We start from the raw sequence: 18,461 nt of genomic DNA, 5'->3' as shown, positions 1-18,461 counted from the left end.
GCTGTTGGCTGCAGACAGGAATGCTCTGGAAAGGAAGGGGTACGTGGGGGACGAATGTCACCTTACCCCGGCACTTGCATGCTCCTGGGTGTGACGGGGGCTGTGTGGGGGGAAGCCCCGCATCTCTGAGTGGATGTGGGAGGCAGGGCAATGACCATCCCCCCCCAAAGACGTCCTAATTCCAGGACCTGTGAATGTCAAAGGGACTTTGCAGAGGTGATTAAATTAAGGCTCTTGAGATGCGGGATTCTGGGAGAGCTCAGTGTCATCATAAGGGTCCTTGTAAGAGGGAGGCTGGGGTGGGGTGGTTAGATAGGATGTGATGATGAAAGCAGAGGTTGAGTGACGTGAGGGATGCGAGCGGATTCTAGAAGCTGGAAGAGGTTGGGGAGTGGGTTGAAGGAACCAGTCCTGCCGACACTTTGACTTTAGCGCCATTCCAGGGTGAGACCCGTTCTGGACTTGTGACCTCCAGGACTGTAAGGTACTAAATCTGTGATGCTTAAGCCCCTGAGTTCTTGATAATTTCTCCCAGCGGCGGTGGGAGACGGACGCAGTGAGTTTACTTCCGTTAAAGCCAGGGAAGCAAAATTACGAGAAATTCTGATTTCTGTGTAAGTAAAATACTTAAACTAAAAGTAATATTGTTTTAATATATCTGCTTTTAAACATTTCAGTGGTTTTTCGATGACTTTAATGTTCTGGGGAAAAAAACGGATACAGGGGCCCACATTTTTCCTTTGCTTCGAGCTCTGACACGGCTCGGCCAGGCACCGATTTGACCTCCCTGAGACGGGCCCTGTTTTTGTTTCAGTAGCTTCCTGTTTTAGGGCACTGTCAGGTTTGCAGAAGAGTGGGGAGGATAGTGTGGAGGGTCCCCTCACACCCCACACCCGGTCTCCCTTGTCGTTGACATCTGTAAAGAGCATGGTCCGTCTGTTACAGCGAAGGAACCAGTGGCCATAAATTAGTGTTCACGAAGGCCGGCCCTTTGTTGGGATTTCCTTAGTTGCTATTTCGTGTCCTCTTTTTGTCCCAGGGTCCCGTCCAGGACGCCACATCACATTTAGCCATCGCATCGCCTTAGGCCCCTCTCGGCTGCGCCCGTCTCTCCGGCCGCCCTCGGCTTTGGTGCCCTGGGTGGGTTTGTAGGAGGCCCTACAAACCTGGGGTTGGTGGGATGTTTCTCTCGTGACTAGACGGTCGTCCTGGGCTTTGGGGAGGAAGAGCACAGAGGCCAAGTGCCACGCTTGCCGTAGAATGTCAACATGACATTCCCGTAGAGGTTGGTCCTGTTTCGAGTCCCTTTTTACAGATGAGGAATCAGGCACAGGAAGCCGCCTCGGGCCCCAGCTGGTAGGTGGAAAAGGGCAGGCAGTTAGGAGGCAGGGAGTGGCTCGCTGCAGATGGAGAGCTGGGTGTCTTTGCCTGTAGGGAGGGCCCCTGGCTTCCCGTCTCTCTCCTGGGCCCCCCCCACCCCCCGGGTCTCCTGCTGGTCTCTGTAGGGCACGTGGAGAGCTGCAGAGATCAGATTTGATGGGCTCCAGCACCGTTTTTGAGCCTTTGTGGGCCAAGGGAGTGCTGGACATCTTAAAAGCACCGCTTCCATGTTACCTTTTTTTGCTTTTTGTTTTCTTTTTAAAAATCAAAATTTAGCATCCCTACGGGAACGCACACGATCTTAGGTGTAGAGGTTGATGAACTTTTACGTGGTGTGCGTGCTTGCCGTGATCACCTGGGTCATGTGTAGAAGGCTCTCCTGCAGCCCTCCGTGTCAGCACCCACCCCAAGGGAGCGCGGCCCCCGCCTCCATCACCAGAGATGAGCTCTGCCCGTTCCCTGGAGCATCACTCCCAGCCAGTTCTCCTGGCAGGCGAGCTTCTGTTGGTCAGCGTTACACTCCTGTGGTCCATCTGTGTCCACTAGCCTTCTCTGCCGGGTGACGTCCCGTTGCCTGAATGTGTCCCCATTTGTCGTCCATTCACTTGTTTGTGGATATGTGTGTTATGTAGCTTTCATAGATAATGCCACAGCCTTGTCTGTAGTGATGGTACCAAACTTCACCTCCACCAGTAGTGTGAGCGCATTCTGATTGCCCCACATCCTTGCCAGCAGTTGTTATTGTCTGTTTGTTTCAGGTGAGCCCTTTTGGTGTATGCTGTAGGACCTCATATAGTGAGTCTAATGGACATTTCTCTGATGACTACATGGCTCAGGGCTGGTGGGGTGGCTCCATGAAGTCACAGGGCACAGGGACCTAGTTTCCTGTCTTTCTGCTCTACCATCCTTTGTGTGTGGCCTCCATTCTCAAGGCTGCCTCATGATCCAAGGTGGCTGCTGTAGCTCCACCTATTATGACTCTAGTCCAGGCAGCAGGAAGAGGGACTTGTCAACAAATCGATAGGAACTGCTGATGCTGATAATGCTGAGAAGACAAAACAGGGTGATGGAGAGACTGTGATGGGGGAAGGGCTACTTTAGAAAGGATGGTCTCTCTGTCCAATTCATTCGCTGCTGTAGTTCCCAGACCTAGAACAGAGCCTGACATGGAATGGGAAACTCAGTAAATATGGTTGAGGGAATAAAGAGTGTTCAGGAAAGGTCTCATTGAGAAGGTGACTTTAGACTTGAGAAATGGGGGGAGGAGTCACCTATGTGGGCATTGGAGGCAAGACTGTCCTTGGAGGAGCAAACAGTCAGTGCAAAGGCCCTGTAGTAGAATCTTACTCGGTGGGCTCAGAAGCAGTGAGGTCATTGTGGCTGGATCAGAGTGAGTGAGGTGGACAGTAAAGGGAGGTACGATAGGTGTAGCTGCAAGGGAGCCAGATGGTGGCCTTGTAGGTCACTGTCAGGGATTTGGATTTAATTACGAGATAAGTAGGGAGCCACAGGAGGTGTCTGAGCAGGGGAACAACATGATGGGGTGTATCTTTTAAAAGGGTAACTCTGATTCTGTGGGGGGAATAGACTAGGGACAAAAGCAGAAGCAAGAAAACCAGTGAAGAGGTGACTGCATTGGTTCAAGCAAGGGATGCTGGGGGCCGGGGCGGTGTTGGCGAGAGGTGGATGGATTTCGGCTACGTCTTAGAGCAAGAGCAGCCAAGACTTCCTGATGGATGGGTTTTGAGTGGGAGAGAAATGGAGGAGTCAAGCATGACTCGACTTCTTAGCTAAAGCAACTCGCCCCCGTTGTTCTAGCAATGTGCTTGGGTTTCCTATAAAAAGCTTTTGTTTTATCCTTCCTACCTTTAAAATTAAGAGAAGTTGGAACATTAGCCAAAGGCATGGTGTTCTCAAGTTGCAGACTGAATCAGCCCACGCTGCAGTCTTCCCTGTGTCATGGGCCCCACGGGGCTGGGGACGTCTCTGGAGCCCTCGGATTCTGGGGCTAGGAAGTGACCGATTGTCTAGTCTGGAGTGGACAGGGTCTGGGACAGAAGTCTCAGAACCCGGCCTCGTACGTGAATCAGCCTCTTGGCTCATCTGGTCAGAGGTGTGTTTCCTGTTATCACTGGGGGAGGGGGTTAGGTTTTGCAATTCAATGGCCAGGTCAAATTAATGATTAATTTGCAAAACTCCCATCTTGTGTGCCCGGAGCCCAGTGGGAGAGAGATGTGAGGATACAGGCCTGCATGTTGGTACAGAACCTACAGCTCGGTCTCTTCCTGCACCTCGGGGAGACATTTGGCCTTGGAGCCTCAGTGTCTACATCTGTTAAATGGGCCTTTGAGAATTTAATGAGGTGAAGTAGGCGAACGTGTTCTGTTACCCCAACAGTGCTATCCAGATGGTTGTCAGGATTCTCCGGCTCTCCGTCCTCCCCTAGCTTCTCAGGGGCTGGGGCCCCATCTTTTTCATCTTTGCATCTTTAAATTCAGAACATAGCGTCTAGCATGGGGTGAGTGTCCACAGAACGAACCGGGTCCTAATTAGATCAGAGCAGGCTCATTTAGGGTCAGCCTTCCCCGAAGGCAGCCGGAGGTGTGGGATTTGGTGGTTAGGGGCATCCTGGGAGCCAGGCAGAGTGCTGTGGGAGGCAGCGAGCTGGTCCACCTTCCCAGGGTGGGCTCACCTTGGAGAACAACGAGGCATTCCGGTCGGAGAACTGGGGCCAGACCTTGAGTGCCGAGGACAGGAGTTCATACTCAGAGCTGGTCGGGAGTCCAGTGATGTTGGCAGCTGCCTCTAAGGAAGCACCGGCTGTGTGCTCTCTCTAAGTCTCGTGGTTGGCTCTGCCGAGCAGGACCTGCCACTACTCCTGTTTTACAGATGAGGAAACAGGCAGGGAGAGAGAAGCTTCTCGCTTGAGGCCAAACATCTAGGAAGCCGTGGATGGAAGTGGGGTCCGATCAGATCTGCCCACACCCCACACGAGCGCTGTCTGTAGAAACCATGAATGCAAGTCGCATGTGTGATTTGAAATTTTCTAGTAGCCACCTCGAAAAAAGGTGTAAGAACAGGTAAACTTAACGTGAGTGGCTCCTCTTATCTCACCCAAGACATCCAAGATATCGCCAGTGCGGCATGTGGTCAGTGTAGAAAGGTTATTACAAGCTAATTTGCATTCTTTTGCTTTTCTTCGTACGAAGCCTTAGAAATCCGGCGTGCAGCTGACACTCGCGGCCCATCCCGGGTAGGTTGTTCCGCATTTTAGGGGCTCAGTAGCCGCACGTGGCAGGTGGCCGTCGGATTGGACGGCGCAGGTCTACACCAAAGCCCGGCCTGAGCCTCCGGGTGTGCCATCACCCGCTCCTGTGGAAGGGAAGTTTCTAGGTAACCAAGGGTGTCCCGCTTTGAGAATTTCTATACTGGGCTTCTTTAAACTGAGAAAAGGACACATGTGCTAAGTGAAAAATAAGAAATTCCACCACTGGAAACGGCACCTGTGCCTAGAATAGGGTACGTATGATGTTAAACTAAGCATTTTTCAGGGGGTGGGTGTCGCTCAGTGGTAGAGCACATGCTTAACATGCATGGGGTCCTGGGTTCAATCCCCAGCACCTCCATTAAAAATAAATAAACCTAATCACCTCCCCACAAAAAAACCCCTAAAACAAAAGCAAAACAAAAAACAAACAAACAGAAAAGATGACTTACAAACAATATCGTTCATAACTGTTTCAGACTATTTTATTGAGATAGAATTCACATCCATAGTCCACCCCCCCAGTTTTAAAAATTGTGGTCAAGTACACATAATATAAAACTGACCATTTAAACCATTTTCAAGTGTACAGTTCAGGACCATTAAGAACATTCACATTAAAAAAAAAGAGCATTCACATTGCTCTGAATCTCCACCATCCATCTCCAGAACTCTTCTCATCTTGAAAAACGGAAACTCTCTCCCCATTAAATACTAACTCACGCTGACTCCCCACTGCCTCTCCCTCCAGCCCCGGCAGCCACCATTCTGCTTTCTGTCTCTGAATTTGACTGTCTGAGTGCCTCATCTCAGTGCAATCACACAGTCCGTGTCCTTTTGTGATTTGCTTATTTCACTTAGTATAATGTTTTCAAGGTTCATCCATGAGTCAGACTCTTTTTAAGGCTGAATAACGTTCCATGGCATGGACAGACCACATTGTATTCATCCGTTCATCCCTCGTGGGACACCTGGGTTGCTTCTGCCTTTTGGCTAATTGTGGACAATGCCACAATTATCACAGATGTGCTGATACATGCACATCCCTTTTTAACAGGTGTGATGAAAGTGTCCCATCTCCTGAGTCTGGCTGCCCCACAAGTGAAGGATAGACATTTGATAAAAATCAACAAACTACACTCAAAAAGGATGCGTGCTGTGGACCTTGAAAACATTATGTTAAGTGAAAGAAGACACGTGTGAGCGTTTGTATCTCTGCTGGTTTCTAAGACATAGAGAATTATGGACACGTTTGAAGACTCCTGTGATTCTCTTTATCTGAAAAAAAGCAAATCTATAGAGACAGAAAGTGGATTAGTGGTTGCCAGGGGCTTGGGGACGGAACGGACTGCTAATTGGGGTTTTGTTTTGCATGATGAAAACGTTCCAGAACTAGACAGTGATGATGGTTTTGTATATGTCTGTGAACATACTAAAAACCATTGAATTGTACACTTTAAATGGACAAATTGTATGGTATGTGGATCATGTCTCAATAAAACTGTCAGAAAATATTAATGTAGTGTTTTCAAGGTTCGTCCCTAACGTTCATCCTTTGTAAGTGTAGTTTGATGAGTTTTACCTGCCTGGCAACCAAAATGAAGAGGTGGGACGTTTTAATCACCCCAAATAATTTCCTGATGCCCTTCTGCAGTCCATTCCCTCCCTTCACCCCCAGCCCCTGGCAACAACTGATCTGGTTTCTGAACCCTAGGGTTTTCTCTTTTCCACAGCATCATATAAGTGAGATCATATAGCACGCAGCTTTTTGTATCTGGCTTTTTAAATTTAACACGGGCTTTGAGGTTCATCCATGTTGCATTGATCAGCAGTTGGTTCCTTTTCATTACTGAGCAATATTCTCTTCTATGGATGCACAGCAGTTGGTTTTGAGTCTTTGTGGACTTTTGAGTTGTTTTAACAACATATCTGTTATTGATGGACATTCAGGTAAGTCACGCTCTTTATTAAAGTCTTCCTCACCTTGGCACACAGGCTGTGTCCCCTGCCGGGAACACCCTCCCCATCTGCTTTTCCTGGCAAAGCCCAGCTCATTTGTTGAATACCCAGCTCACACACCTCCTCTTCCAGGCAGCCCTCCTGACTGTCCAGAATGGGCTTCTGAGAATCTTGCAGGATTAGAGGGAGTGGCGTCGATCCTTCTCTCTTTGTCTTTGTGTTCCGGGCTGTGATCTTTGACTTTAGGGGAGGGGGCAGGGACAGAACCTGCTACCTTAGGCAAAAGGCTGTGAGCTTGGCCAGGGCGCTGTTATCTAATCAGCTGCCTGATCCTGAAGCCTCTTGTCTGGTCTGACCGAAAGAAAGCTATCCTGCAGATTGTAAGCTGTGCAAAGTCCATCCCCCACCGGAGATGGGGCAGCGACTGGGGGAGGAGGACGGCTGGTCACTTCAAGCCAAGTGACTGCACAGCTGACCTGGATCTCGGGGTTCTGCCAGACCCTGTTCTAAGCACTTTACCTCTATAAACTCTTTCTTTAATGGAGTTACTGGGGCTTGAACCCAGGACCTCGTGCATGTTCTCTACCACTGAGCTGTACACACCCCCCACTGAAAACTTTTAAACCTCACACCAGCCCTATGAGGTGGACACTATCATAATACCCATTTCATGGATGAGGAAGCTGAGGTCCAGAGAGGGTCAGTGACTTATCCAGAAGGCAGAGCAGGGTCCCGGGGGATTCCCTGTGAGCAAGCAGGTGCCTGATGAGCGGGGTGGAACCCCAGAGCCCCACACCCCTTCTGCTGGAGAGAGACCCATGGCTTTATCTGGTGACTCACTGGTTCGACCCTGATTTATCCTTGACCCCGGGTGGGCAGACCAGGGGATTAGGAAACCACAGTGGGGTTCCAGGATTCTGAAGGCTTCCCCAGGACCAGGTACCTTTGCCCAGAAACAGGGCCGGGGGAGGGAGGCTGGAACTGGAAACTTTTTTTTTAACCCACTTTGTTGAGGTATAATTGACATTTTTAAAAAAGCAGCTGTATGTATGTAATCATACAACGTGATGCGTTAAGAGATATGTCTACACCATCGCCCCAGTCTATGTCTAAGCGCGTTCAGCACCTCCAGAGTTTCCTCCCATCCTCTTATTTATGATTTTCATTATTATTATTGTTAGTTACGCACAATGCATACGTTCTAGAGAGCTCTGCACCACGGTGCCTAGAGTTAACACTACAGCATAATACATTTAAGCATTTGCTAAGTGGATAGTGTCTTACCATAAACACGTAAAAAGAGGGAAACAAGACTAACGTCATGTTTCTCCTGGCGGAGCCCAGCCCGTGCAGGTGAGCCCCCTACCTGCTGGCCGCGTGTGTAGCTGTTCTGTGAATGCAGGATGGTCGGGGGTGGGGGGCAGAGGGACCGCCCCTCTGTCACGCCTCCCCGTGGACCTCTCTTTGTTGTTTCAGGTTAACATGTGAAGATTTCTGCCCCGGGTGGTTCCCTGACCCCTACGCCAGCCCTGAGGTCTGAATTCCACTTGCCAAGCCTGTGCCTCTGGGGTCGGACCTGCTGTGTGGGCCCTGGGGAGAGCCCCCCGACCTCGCCGGGCCTCTGTGTCCCCCGCTGTACCCCGGAGAGGTCACCCTCCAGAGGATGATAGCAGCGAGTGCTCTGGCAGGCGTGGCCAAGGGGCGTCCCGTGGGCCAGCTGTGGCCTGAAGGCACACCATCTGGCTCCCAGGTGTGCTCAATTTTGAAAAACAAGCGGTTGATGTTGAAGCGATTGGGAGCATCCATAGAAACATCTGGATTTCTGGCAGCTCCCAGAACCTGGCAGGAGCTGGCAAAACGGAGCCCTCGGGACGTCAGGGAGAGGGGTAGCAGCTGCTGCCTCTGGTTGAGGGGTGACAGCCGCCGGCTCGCCACAGCACCCCCAACTCCAGGCTCACTCGAATGGCCCTCTTGGTTGTACGTGTCAGGACTGAGCTGGGGACAGGCCCTTCCTCCCCACAGCTGTACCCAAGGATGGCCACTCGGTCCCTCCCCCACTTCTCCCGGTGGCCCGGGGATGTTTCCTCTTTGCCTCTTCTGCTCCAGGGCTGGGCTCCAGGGTGGGGCTGGACACTTGCTTCCCCCTCCTTGCCTTGAACTTGGGAGAGGAGCACCCAGGGCTGGCCCCCAGCAGGGTCCTGTGGCCTTTTCCCTCACACGGAAGAGGTCAGCTGTAACCTGCCACTGAGGACCCTGGCTCCCTCCTGCTCCCCTTCTTGGCCAAAGGTCGGGGTCTGAGGGGGGCTGGGAGTACACCTGTGGAGACTGCTCCCCCCACTTATGTCTTCATTAAAACTGACAGAGGAAACCAATAATAATCGTGGCTGCGTTGAAGGGTTGTGGTGCTGGTCAGGGAGGTGACAGTGCAGGGAACAGTCTAGAACAGACCTGACCCACAGGCACGCCCTGGAAATGCTCATTTTTGTTGCGTTGTACGTACCATGTTCACTAGTCACCTTTGTTTGCACGCATTGGATGCTCAGGTTATAAAAATTGATCCTTGTGACTCCCAGAGCTGGTAGGAAAATGCGTTTATCAATAAAGGATCGTTACCCCTGAAGGCAAGTCTCTGATCTCCTGATATTTTCAAGAGAACCCCAAATCCAGATTTTATGTTAAATCTCCCAGTTTTTTGTTCTTGTTGATGAGTTCATCTGTTCTTGATTTAAGTGCCACGTAGGTCAAACGAGACACAGCTGAGGCTGCAGTCACTGGCCCCATTGTACAGATGGGAAAACTGAGGTTCGGGGGTGCCCGACTTGCCCGAGTGGCTCTCAGGTCTGACTCCCTCCAAATCTCCTCCTTCCCAGAGGATGCCGGTTGGGGACAGAAGGTGGGGCTTGACTTGGCCACTTCCAGTCTCTGCCTCCTCCGGAGCCTCTGCCCATTGGTTTTGGCCATTTGGGGACAGTGGGAGTGGCTGTCCTTGTCCTGGAAGGCCACATTCAAAGGAAGGATGGAGGTGACGCAGGCTGCCCCAGACGCCTGCTTTGTGACATCTTTGTGTGTGATGGGCTGGGTTGTGTTTTGGGGGATTGGGTGGCACTGGGGGGACCACTGGTGTCATTGGGGCAGGGAACTCAGAGCTGAGGAGGGAAGCGGGGATTAGAGGCCAGTGTGTCTGACAGACAGACTGGCCGAGTGGGCTTCAGACCTGCTTCCCTCAGCCTTCGAAGGAAATCCAGTTTTTGCCAAGCTTTTTTTAAATCGAGAGATGTCATGTAAACTTGTATACTTCTGGATTTTCATGGAAAATTGCCCTCGTCCTCATCTCCTTCTGGTTTTTTCCTCCTAGGCTCTGCCCCAGCCACCCTGGCCCCACTGCTGTTCCCAAACTCTCTGTCTCAGCGCCTCAGGGCCTTTGCACGGGCCATGGCTTCTACAGAGACTTACCCACCACCACCAAATCCATATGTTCCCCTCACTGCCTTTAGTTTTTGGGTTGGCTTTTTTCCTGTCTTTTGTTTTTGCTGACATTTCACCTACCTGACTCCTCTGTTTAAAGCTGCAAGCCTCTTTCTGGTCCCTGCTGTGCTTTCACCGCCCTGCCGCATAGCACACACTTCACCCTAATTGTTAGGGACCTGCCTTTCCCCTGCTGGAATAAAAGCCCCGTGGAGTCGGGGATCTGAGTCTGTCTTGTTCGTCTCATCTCCCCAGCTCTGAGAAGAGTGCCTGGCGTGTAGTAGGTGCTCCATAAATGTGTGTTAACAGACAGAGAAAACAAACTTCTGTGACCAAAGGGGAAAAAGAGGGGAGGGATAAATTAGGAAATTGGGATTAGCAGATGCAAACTATTATATATATAGTAGAGAAACAGCAAGGTCCTACTGTGCAGCACAGGGAACTACATTCAGTATCTTGTAGTAACCTATAATGGAAAAGGATCTGGAAAAGAATATAGATGTGTGTGTGTGTATATAACTGAGTCACTTTGCTGTACATCTGAAACATTGTAAATCAACTATACTTCAATTAAGAAAAAGTGTTGCGTGAATGAGTGAATGAATGACTGACACATTTGGCACATGGAGCTCACTTCTTGCAGGATGCCACATGCTGTAGTCGAGCAGCGGCCACCTCCTGGTTTCCCAATCAGGCTGTTGTTATTAAAACACATTTAAAAAAATTACACACATAAATAATATTACCTATTAATGTTAATTGCATCAACTCCAGAACAGCATGTGTGGACAGCTTTCCCATCAGCTACTGTCCCCAGAGACCTCCCGCCAACCCAAGGGGCCCCTTCCCCATGTGCCTGTGGGGTCTGCAGTGCAGGCGGGCACCGGGCAGCTGTTCTGGAGCCATGTGGTAGGGCAGGCAGCTGGGTGGGGGCCTCGGCCATCCTCCTCACTGGTGTGTGTGTGTCTCTCCCCCCGCACCGGGCAGCTGTTCTGGAGCCATGTGGTAGGGCAGGCAGCTGGGTGGGGGCCTCGGCCATCCTCCTCACTGGTGTGTGTGTGTCTCTCCCCCACAGAATGTGCGCATTGACCCCAACAGCATTTCCTTCAACATGTGGAAGGAAATCCCCGTCCCCTTCTACCTCTCCGTCTACTTCTTCGACATCGTCAACCCCAGTGAGATCCTCCAGGGCCAGAAGCCGCAGGTGCGGGAGCGCGGGCCCTACGTGTACAGGTGAGGATGGAGGGGGCTGGGCCGGGACCCCCCAGGTGGGTGGCTCTGGCAGCATCAGGGTTATCACCCCATTTTACAGATGAAGAGACTGAGGCCTCTCACAGTAGAGGGACTTGTTCAAGGTCAGTCTGCTTCTCTCTATCCAGTGCTCTAGAGTGGCTTTGCCACTCAGCCGCCCTCTGACCGTGGGCAAGGGCCTCAGTTTCCCTTCTGTAACATGGGGATAACAGTACCCACTGTGGGATGGTTATGGGGATTGGACAGGATAGTTAGCTGAAAGCAGTCCAGTGCCTGGCATGCAGTAAGCACTCAACAAATGGTAGTTGCTAACATATTATTGTTAGTGAACTCAGGTTCAGCTGCTCGCTGTTGGTTGGAAAGGAGAGGTTGCTTTACTCAGGAGGCCCCCAGGCAACCTGGGGGGAAGGCAGGCTCACGTCCAGAAATCAACTCTGAAGATTCTGCTCGACCATGAAAGTTTTTAAAAGGAGAATCACTGGGGAGGGCATCAGAGTCTTGGTCGGCTCCCCTTGTGTGCAGACTTTCTTCTGTTTGGCTGGCAGTGGGGTAACAGGGGGGGTGCTCCAGGAATCTTGTGCTCAGCCTGAAGTCACCATCCTCCACCTGAGTGGGGGCCTTAGTCCCTGCAGAAGAATTCAGCGATACTGTTCTGTCTCCCTTGGGCAGGTCGCTGCACTGTTGTTTCTTGACTGCTCCTCCTTGTCTCTGCACTCCCTCCCTTCCCTGACTGGCAATGGTTGGAATCTGCCTTTTGGAGCTCAGGGAAGGTCAAGGAGGCTGAATGAAGCCTACTTCCTACAAAAAGGAATGGGGGGACCCCACAGGGTCCTGTTCGGTTTCGTCATCACCATTGCTTCCTCAGCCTCTTCGTTTGAGGGTTCACTTTGCGAGAGTGCAGCTCTCCAGCGGCTCCTGGGCTCGTCCCTCCAGGGAGGGCTGTTAGAATACGAGAGCCGATTTCTGGTTCTGCCCTCTGGGAAGAAGCCGGTGGAGGAAACCGTGATCTCGGCTTAGTCCATCCACAAAAAACTCCTGTGTCGGAACAGAGCCTGGTTTACCAGCGTTCCTATTTATTCCTTCATTCTGGAGGCGTTTCCTGAGTGCCTCCTGTGTGTTAAAGGCAGACAAAAGCCCCTGCCTCACAGAGCTGACCTTCCTACAGGGACAGAGTAAACAAGTGGACAAATAAGATAAAATCAGACAGGTATGGTGAAAACAAAGTGGGTGAGGTGACGGAGAACGCTGGAGGCAGGGGCTCGGCTGGGGTTAGTCTAACTGGAGGGTCAGGAAGGACCTCTGCCAAGGGGACACTTACCTGGACCCAGATGGTGAGAAGGGGGCACCACTATGTGAGAATCTGGGGGAAAGTGGGTCCTGGACAGAGGGAGCGGCAGGTGCAAAGGCCCTGAGGTGGGAACAGCCTGGTAGTCCAGGAAGGGCAAGGCCTGTGTGGCTGGCATGTTAGGAGTGTGGGGGAGACTGAGAGAGTCAAGGCCGGAGGGTTGGACGGGGCCAGTTGGTGTGGACCCTAGAGGCCACGTTAGGAGCTTAATTTTGTCCGATATGCAAAGGAGGGTTGTGGGCAAGACAATGACATGATCTGATTTCCAGTCTTCAAAGATTCTTCTGGATACTTTGCAGGGAATGGATGGCAGAGCAAGAGATAATGATAACCACCTAACAATAAAGATTGCAGCTGATCCATAATTTTTTCTCTGATTCTGGCAAAGGTTTTAATTGCTTGACATGCATTAACCCACTGAATCCTCACAAGTAGGGACCTGATGAAGTAGGTCTTGATGTTTTTCCCATTTTATAGATGGGAGAACTGAGGCTTGGGTAGTAAGTGGTGGAGACCAGAGTTGAGCCCCGGCCCTGTGTCTCCAGAGTGCGTATTCCTAACCATTGCCCTCGCCGCCTCCCTCAGGAGAGCAGGAACACATATGGGGAGGAGGCTGATGAGGGACGGCGGGAGCTTGGAAAGGTGGAAGGGGACGGGTTGGGATTTGGGGTCCTTAGAACTGTGGTGGCCAGGCGGCGGGAGGACAGGTGTCAGCTGTGGGGCTGCCGGGTCGGGTGGGGTGCACAGACAGTGGGGGTCCCACGGCTCCCCAGCAGCTGATCCGCTGGCTTCCTCGCTCACAGGGAGTTCAGGCACAAGAGCAACATCACCTTCAACGACAATGACACAGTGTCGTTCCTCGAGTACCGCAGTTACCAGTTCCAGCCCCACAAGTCCCGCGGCCTGGAGAGCGACTACATCGTCATGCCCAACATCCTGGTCTTGGTGAGGTGCCCGGCGGCCGCGGCCCCTCACACCCGCCTTCCGTCTCTGCCTGACTGTCCCCTGCTCGGGGCAGTCCCCCCCGGGGGGGGGGCGCAGCCTGTCACTCCCGGGATGGACTCTGAGCCCTGTGGGCCTCCTGGGCGCACCCTGGTCTCTGGTTTGAGGGTATTGGCCAAAGTCGTGGTCTTTTCCCTCTTCAGTCTGCAAATCTGAAATCTCCTGGGGGGACAGAAGGAGGGACCCCCAGGTCATGTCATATCTGTTTGTGGGGAGGTTGTGGGCAGAGCCTCCTTCTCTGCAGGTGGAGTCAGAGTAGCAGCTGGATTTACTGACTGCTTGCCACGTGTATCGGGGTCCCCAGGGCCACGCCCAGTTTGCTGATTCACTAGGGGGGCTCACGGTCCTGCCCTCGGCTGCGGTTGGTACAGCGGAAGGAGACAGAACAAAATCAGCACAGGGAAAGGGCACGTGGGGTGGAGACCGGGCCCCGGCTTCCTGAGCCCTCTCCCAGGGGAGTCACACCGGACACGCTTCATTCCCTGGCAGTGGGCTGTGACTGCACGTGTGAGTGTCCTTACCAGCGACGCCCAGTAGAGCCGCAGCTCCGGGGTGTTTATTAGCGGCTGGTCACGTAGGCACTCTTTCCCTGGCACGGACCCAAATTCCAGATTCCCCGAAGGAAAGTGAGTGGTTAGCTTAACCACGTTTGTACAGTCAAGGCTCAGCGAGCCCCTCTTGTCAGCTAGGGAGTGGTGGGACCCCTCCTAAAACCAGGATCTCAGACGCCAGCCAAGGGCCAACTTTGCCAGCAGATCTTCCTAGAGACAGCCGCCTCCAGTCTGCTGGGTGAACGTCTTGCTGACATTGTGTTTAAGACCTTACGCATATTACCTTGTTTACTCGTCAACAATATGTGATCGTTAGGTACTATTATTTTCTTCATTTGTAGAGGAGGAAAACTGAAGAACAGAGAGGTTCAGTGACTTATCTAAGGTCACTCAGCTAGCAGGTAGCAGACTAGGGTTTTGAACCTACAGAGTTTGCATTATGTCATACTCAGCCCTCTGTCTAATCCTCTGTCCACCCAGAAGGTCATCAGGCATTTGCTCTGGGCCTGGCCCTGGGCTGGGCTCTGCATCAGATATGAACTCACCTGGTGAGTCCACTGGATGGACAGGACAAAAGAAGCTCAAATAAATGCAGCCCAGAGCCTTGCAGCTGCCTCCCTCAGAGTTAGATACGCATGTTTTGGCAGCGAAGTCAACAGGTGATCCTGTTGCTGAAGGATCAGGGAGTGATTCTGGGTGCCCTAGACGTCCCACATGTCTACTGCAGGGACCCTTCTAGACCTGAGCATTTCCCAATGGGGGCGGTGGCTTGAAATCCAGCGGGGACAGGCCAGCTGAGTCTGGCCTTGAACTTGTCGTGTTTCCTGGCCCTGCAGGCCGCGGCGTTGATGATGGAGAATAGGCCCGTGAGCCTGAAGCTGATCATGACCTTGGCGTTCAGCACCCTTGGCGAGCGTGCCTTCATGAACCGCACCGTCAGCGAGATCATGTGGGGCTACGAGGACCCCCTCCTGCACCTCATCAATAAGTACTTCCCAAGCACGTTCCCCTTCAAGGGCAAGTTCGGGCTATTTGCTGAGGTAAATGTGGCCCAGTGAGAAGTTCAGGGCCTGTGCCTTGTCCTCCACCAGCATAGCCTGGAAGCTGGTTACCGGCTTGTTTTGGGAACTGGCTGGAGACCCTGGGACTGTGGTTGTGAGTGGTGGAGAACCTCACTCAAACTGTCTTAAGTGACATGGAGAATTTATTGGTTCATATAACTGAGAACTGTAAATATGGATTCAGGTGCAGCTTGATCCAGGTTCAAATGATGTGATTGGGGCTGAGCTTAGATGATTGTAGGTTGAGGCTAGAAGAAGGGGGAATGGCTGCTGGGGAGGCAGGTCACAGTGTCAACTATAGCATTGCTCTGAGTTGCCTCCTTTTTCTTGATCTTGACCCTTGGTAACCTGGTAGGGTCAGTGACTGGGATCCTGAGTCATAATCTGATGTAGAGTCGAACTACTGACCTTTGATCCTTGACCTTGGCTCCCTCAACCACAGATTTTAACGAGCCCTCTGGGTTGCTCCAGCCTCAGCCTCCTCTTTGGGCTCTGCTGATCCGGTGTTGAGGGTAGTGGGCAGAAATTGTGACTCTGTTCCTGGCACATGATAGTTGCTCAGCACAGCTTTGACTAGAATGACAGGTTCTGGGTGTGTGTGTAAGTTGGCACTTTGGGGTAAGTGACATGATTCTTGTAAAAGCAGATTGTAAACTTAAAAACCAATGAAAATTATTACAAATTGAGTAGCATGCCTGTTACCTATACCTGATTATATATAGTGGAAATCCCCAAATAACAGTCCCACAGTGACTGTTCAGTGTTGGTGTGGTGGCTTCATACTCTTCAGGGATCTAGAATTCTTCTACCACTCTGCTCTGCCTTCCTGAGGGTGTGGTTTCCATACTCAAGATTACCACATGGTCCAGCATGGCTGCTAGAGCTCCAGCTACCACATCCACATTCCAGTCAGCACAGCAGGAGTGAAGAAGTGGTGGGGGATTTAGGGTCATTCAGGGGAGCTGAGGACGAAACAGCGTGTTCCAGCTGTTTCCCTCTTCCAGAGGGAGGAAACCAATTTCCAGTTGCTTTCCATTGGCCAGAACTTAGTCATGTGGCCATGGTTCGCTGCAAGGGAAGCTGGAAGATGTTGCCTTTTAGCTAGTGTGTTGATGCCCTGAGTAAGGTCTGCATCTTGTTAGGAAGGAGAAAGGAGAGACTGGACTTTGGGTAGTAACTAGCAGTCTCAGGTACAGTTTGCCGATTGCAACGATTATGTTAGGATCCTTTTGGGTGAGCATTTATTAATAATAATAACAATAATCATAAAAGGAAAGCATTTTGAGTTCTTACTATTTCTCAGGCACTGTGCTCAGCGGTTCTCACACATTAGCTCTTTTTAACACTCCCAGTGCCTCTTAAGTGGCTCCCATTACCCTCCCCTCGTGCTGGCTGAAGTCTGGGCTCATGCAGCTCTGAATGCACAGGCGATGGGACACGGGTATTAGGAAGCCAGGGCAGGCTTTGAACTTGGGCCCTGCTCTGGAGCCTGTTTGTTTAACCAGTTGCTAATCGATTTAGCCATTCAGCCAGTAAAGCCATTCAGTCCGGTCTCCCCTTTCTCCCTCATAACAAAACAAAGCATCGACACGCTAGCTCAGAGGCCACGTCTTCCTGTTGAGTTCCTGACGGGTGCCACACCTCACGTTATACGGCGTCCTCAGAGGTCAAAGGGTGCCTTCTAGATTTTACCCAGCGGTCTCTCATTTCTTCGTATGCATTTCGTATCTTTGCTCTGAGTTAGAAATCTGTTTCTAAGAAATACCCTTAGAGGGCCGTAGCCAGGGTTTCCTAGAAAGCGCGGGATAAACTTCAGGTCCCGTGTCCCCCAGGACAGGCGGGTTAAGCAGCCCCCAAACTCAGTGGCTTGAAACAACACAAGTTTATTTCTTGCCTGTATGCCGTGTCCAGTGCGGGTGGCCAGGGGGCCTCTGCTCTTTGTGGTCGCTCGGACCCAGGCTGAGGGAGGCTCCAGCCTGACACACATGTCCCCAGTCTCTGCAGCAGTGACAGTTTTCACGCACCAGCTCGTAAAGCTCCCACCCAGAGCTGACATGCCACTTCCGCTGCTTTTTTATCGATCATTTTCACTGTCGAAGAAGTCCCGTGGCCATGGTTTATTTCACATTGCGGCGGGGGTGGGGGTGGCTGTACCATTTACCTGGGAAGAGAGCCAGACTCTCCCAGAGGTGGGAAGGGAAGGTGGGACGCTTTCTCCGAGGGATGCTGTCCTCAGGGGAGTGTCTCTCCTAGAAAGCTCCCAGGTCCTCGTCCACTTGACCCTCATGTGCAGCGGTGAACAAGAAAACGCGGCCCCTGTCCCCCGGGTGAGGGGGGAGCAGCCTGTGACTGAGCGGGCGGGCTTGGGTGCTGGTCCCCCGGGGTCCTTGGCCTCCATCCTGAGGCTTAAAGATGCCATTCTCTTTCGTCGTCTGCAGCTCAACAACTCCAATTCTGGGCTCTTCACCGTGTTCACGGGCGTCCAGAACTTCAGCAGGATCCACCTCGTGGACAAGTGGAACGGGGTCAGCAAGGTGAGGGCAGGAGGAGCCGTCCTACCCAGGGGCTGGGTGGGAGGCAGGGGCTGCCCTTCCCGGTGCCTCTTCTTGCTCCTGAAACTCGGGGAGTGATCACATCCGTGAGGGAGGACGCCTTCAGAGCTGGGGATTTTACCTTTGCTTAAGCCTCAGCTGGCTCTTGGTTCCGGATGAGTGGGTAGGGCCTAGAGCTACTTAGTTAGCACCTAGTGTATGCTAGGAACTGAATTCTTTCTTTCCTTTGGTGCTTCCTTTACAAGAATGCTTCCAAAATATTACACTGATAATATAACCATCCATTGTATTAAAAGATTATTGAGTAAAAAAAAATTACACTAGAAGCGCAGGGAGGCATCACATTAAAAAACAAGAGGATGGAAATAAAGTGCACTTTGTACCCCTTCACACTTCCAGCCCCACCCCCACCCCACCCCCACCGGAATCGGGCAGGAAGCCCACAGTTACCAGGACTGGGGTCTGTTTTTATCCATTAGCATGGGTGGTTTTTTCCTTCTTGGAACAGAATGAAATCATATTACGTGCACTGCTTTGCAAGCTTGCTTTCTTCATCTTCATGGCCGTTCCTCATCATGCGTGAAAATGCACAGCGGCGGCGCGCACACCTTCCAGATGCTCACCAGGGTG

At 51.8% G+C, this 18,461-nt stretch overlaps 1 protein-coding gene and 1 non-coding gene across 6 annotated transcripts in view; both read left to right on the top strand.

Annotated features, from left to right (window-relative positions):
* Window positions 1–18,461, top strand: part of SCARB1 (scavenger receptor class B member 1) — a 64,837-nt gene that overhangs the window by 24,789 nt on the left and 21,587 nt on the right. For 3 of the 5 annotated variants that reach the window (XM_072953577.1, XM_031670137.2, XM_031670136.2), the window contains exons 2-5: window positions 11,145–11,302; window positions 13,469–13,610; window positions 15,055–15,258; window positions 17,718–17,813. In XM_072953577.1, the coding sequence (XP_072809678.1) occupies window positions 11,145–11,302; window positions 13,469–13,610; window positions 15,055–15,258; window positions 17,718–17,813 (600 nt within the window). The other 2 variants (XM_072953578.1, XM_072953576.1) reach the window with 2 other exon arrangements.
* Window positions 4,934–5,006, top strand: TRNAV-AAC (transfer RNA valine (anticodon AAC)). The gene has a single exon. It is a non-coding gene; the product is annotated as a tRNA-Val (tRNA).

The sequence above is a fragment of the Vicugna pacos genome, chromosome 32 (assembly GCF_048564905.1).
Source record: "Vicugna pacos chromosome 32, VicPac4, whole genome shotgun sequence".
NCBI lineage: Eukaryota > Metazoa > Chordata > Mammalia > Artiodactyla > Camelidae > Vicugna > Vicugna pacos.
Note: the sequence above shows the minus strand (reverse complement) of the source record. Positions and strands in the feature narration are given on the sequence as shown.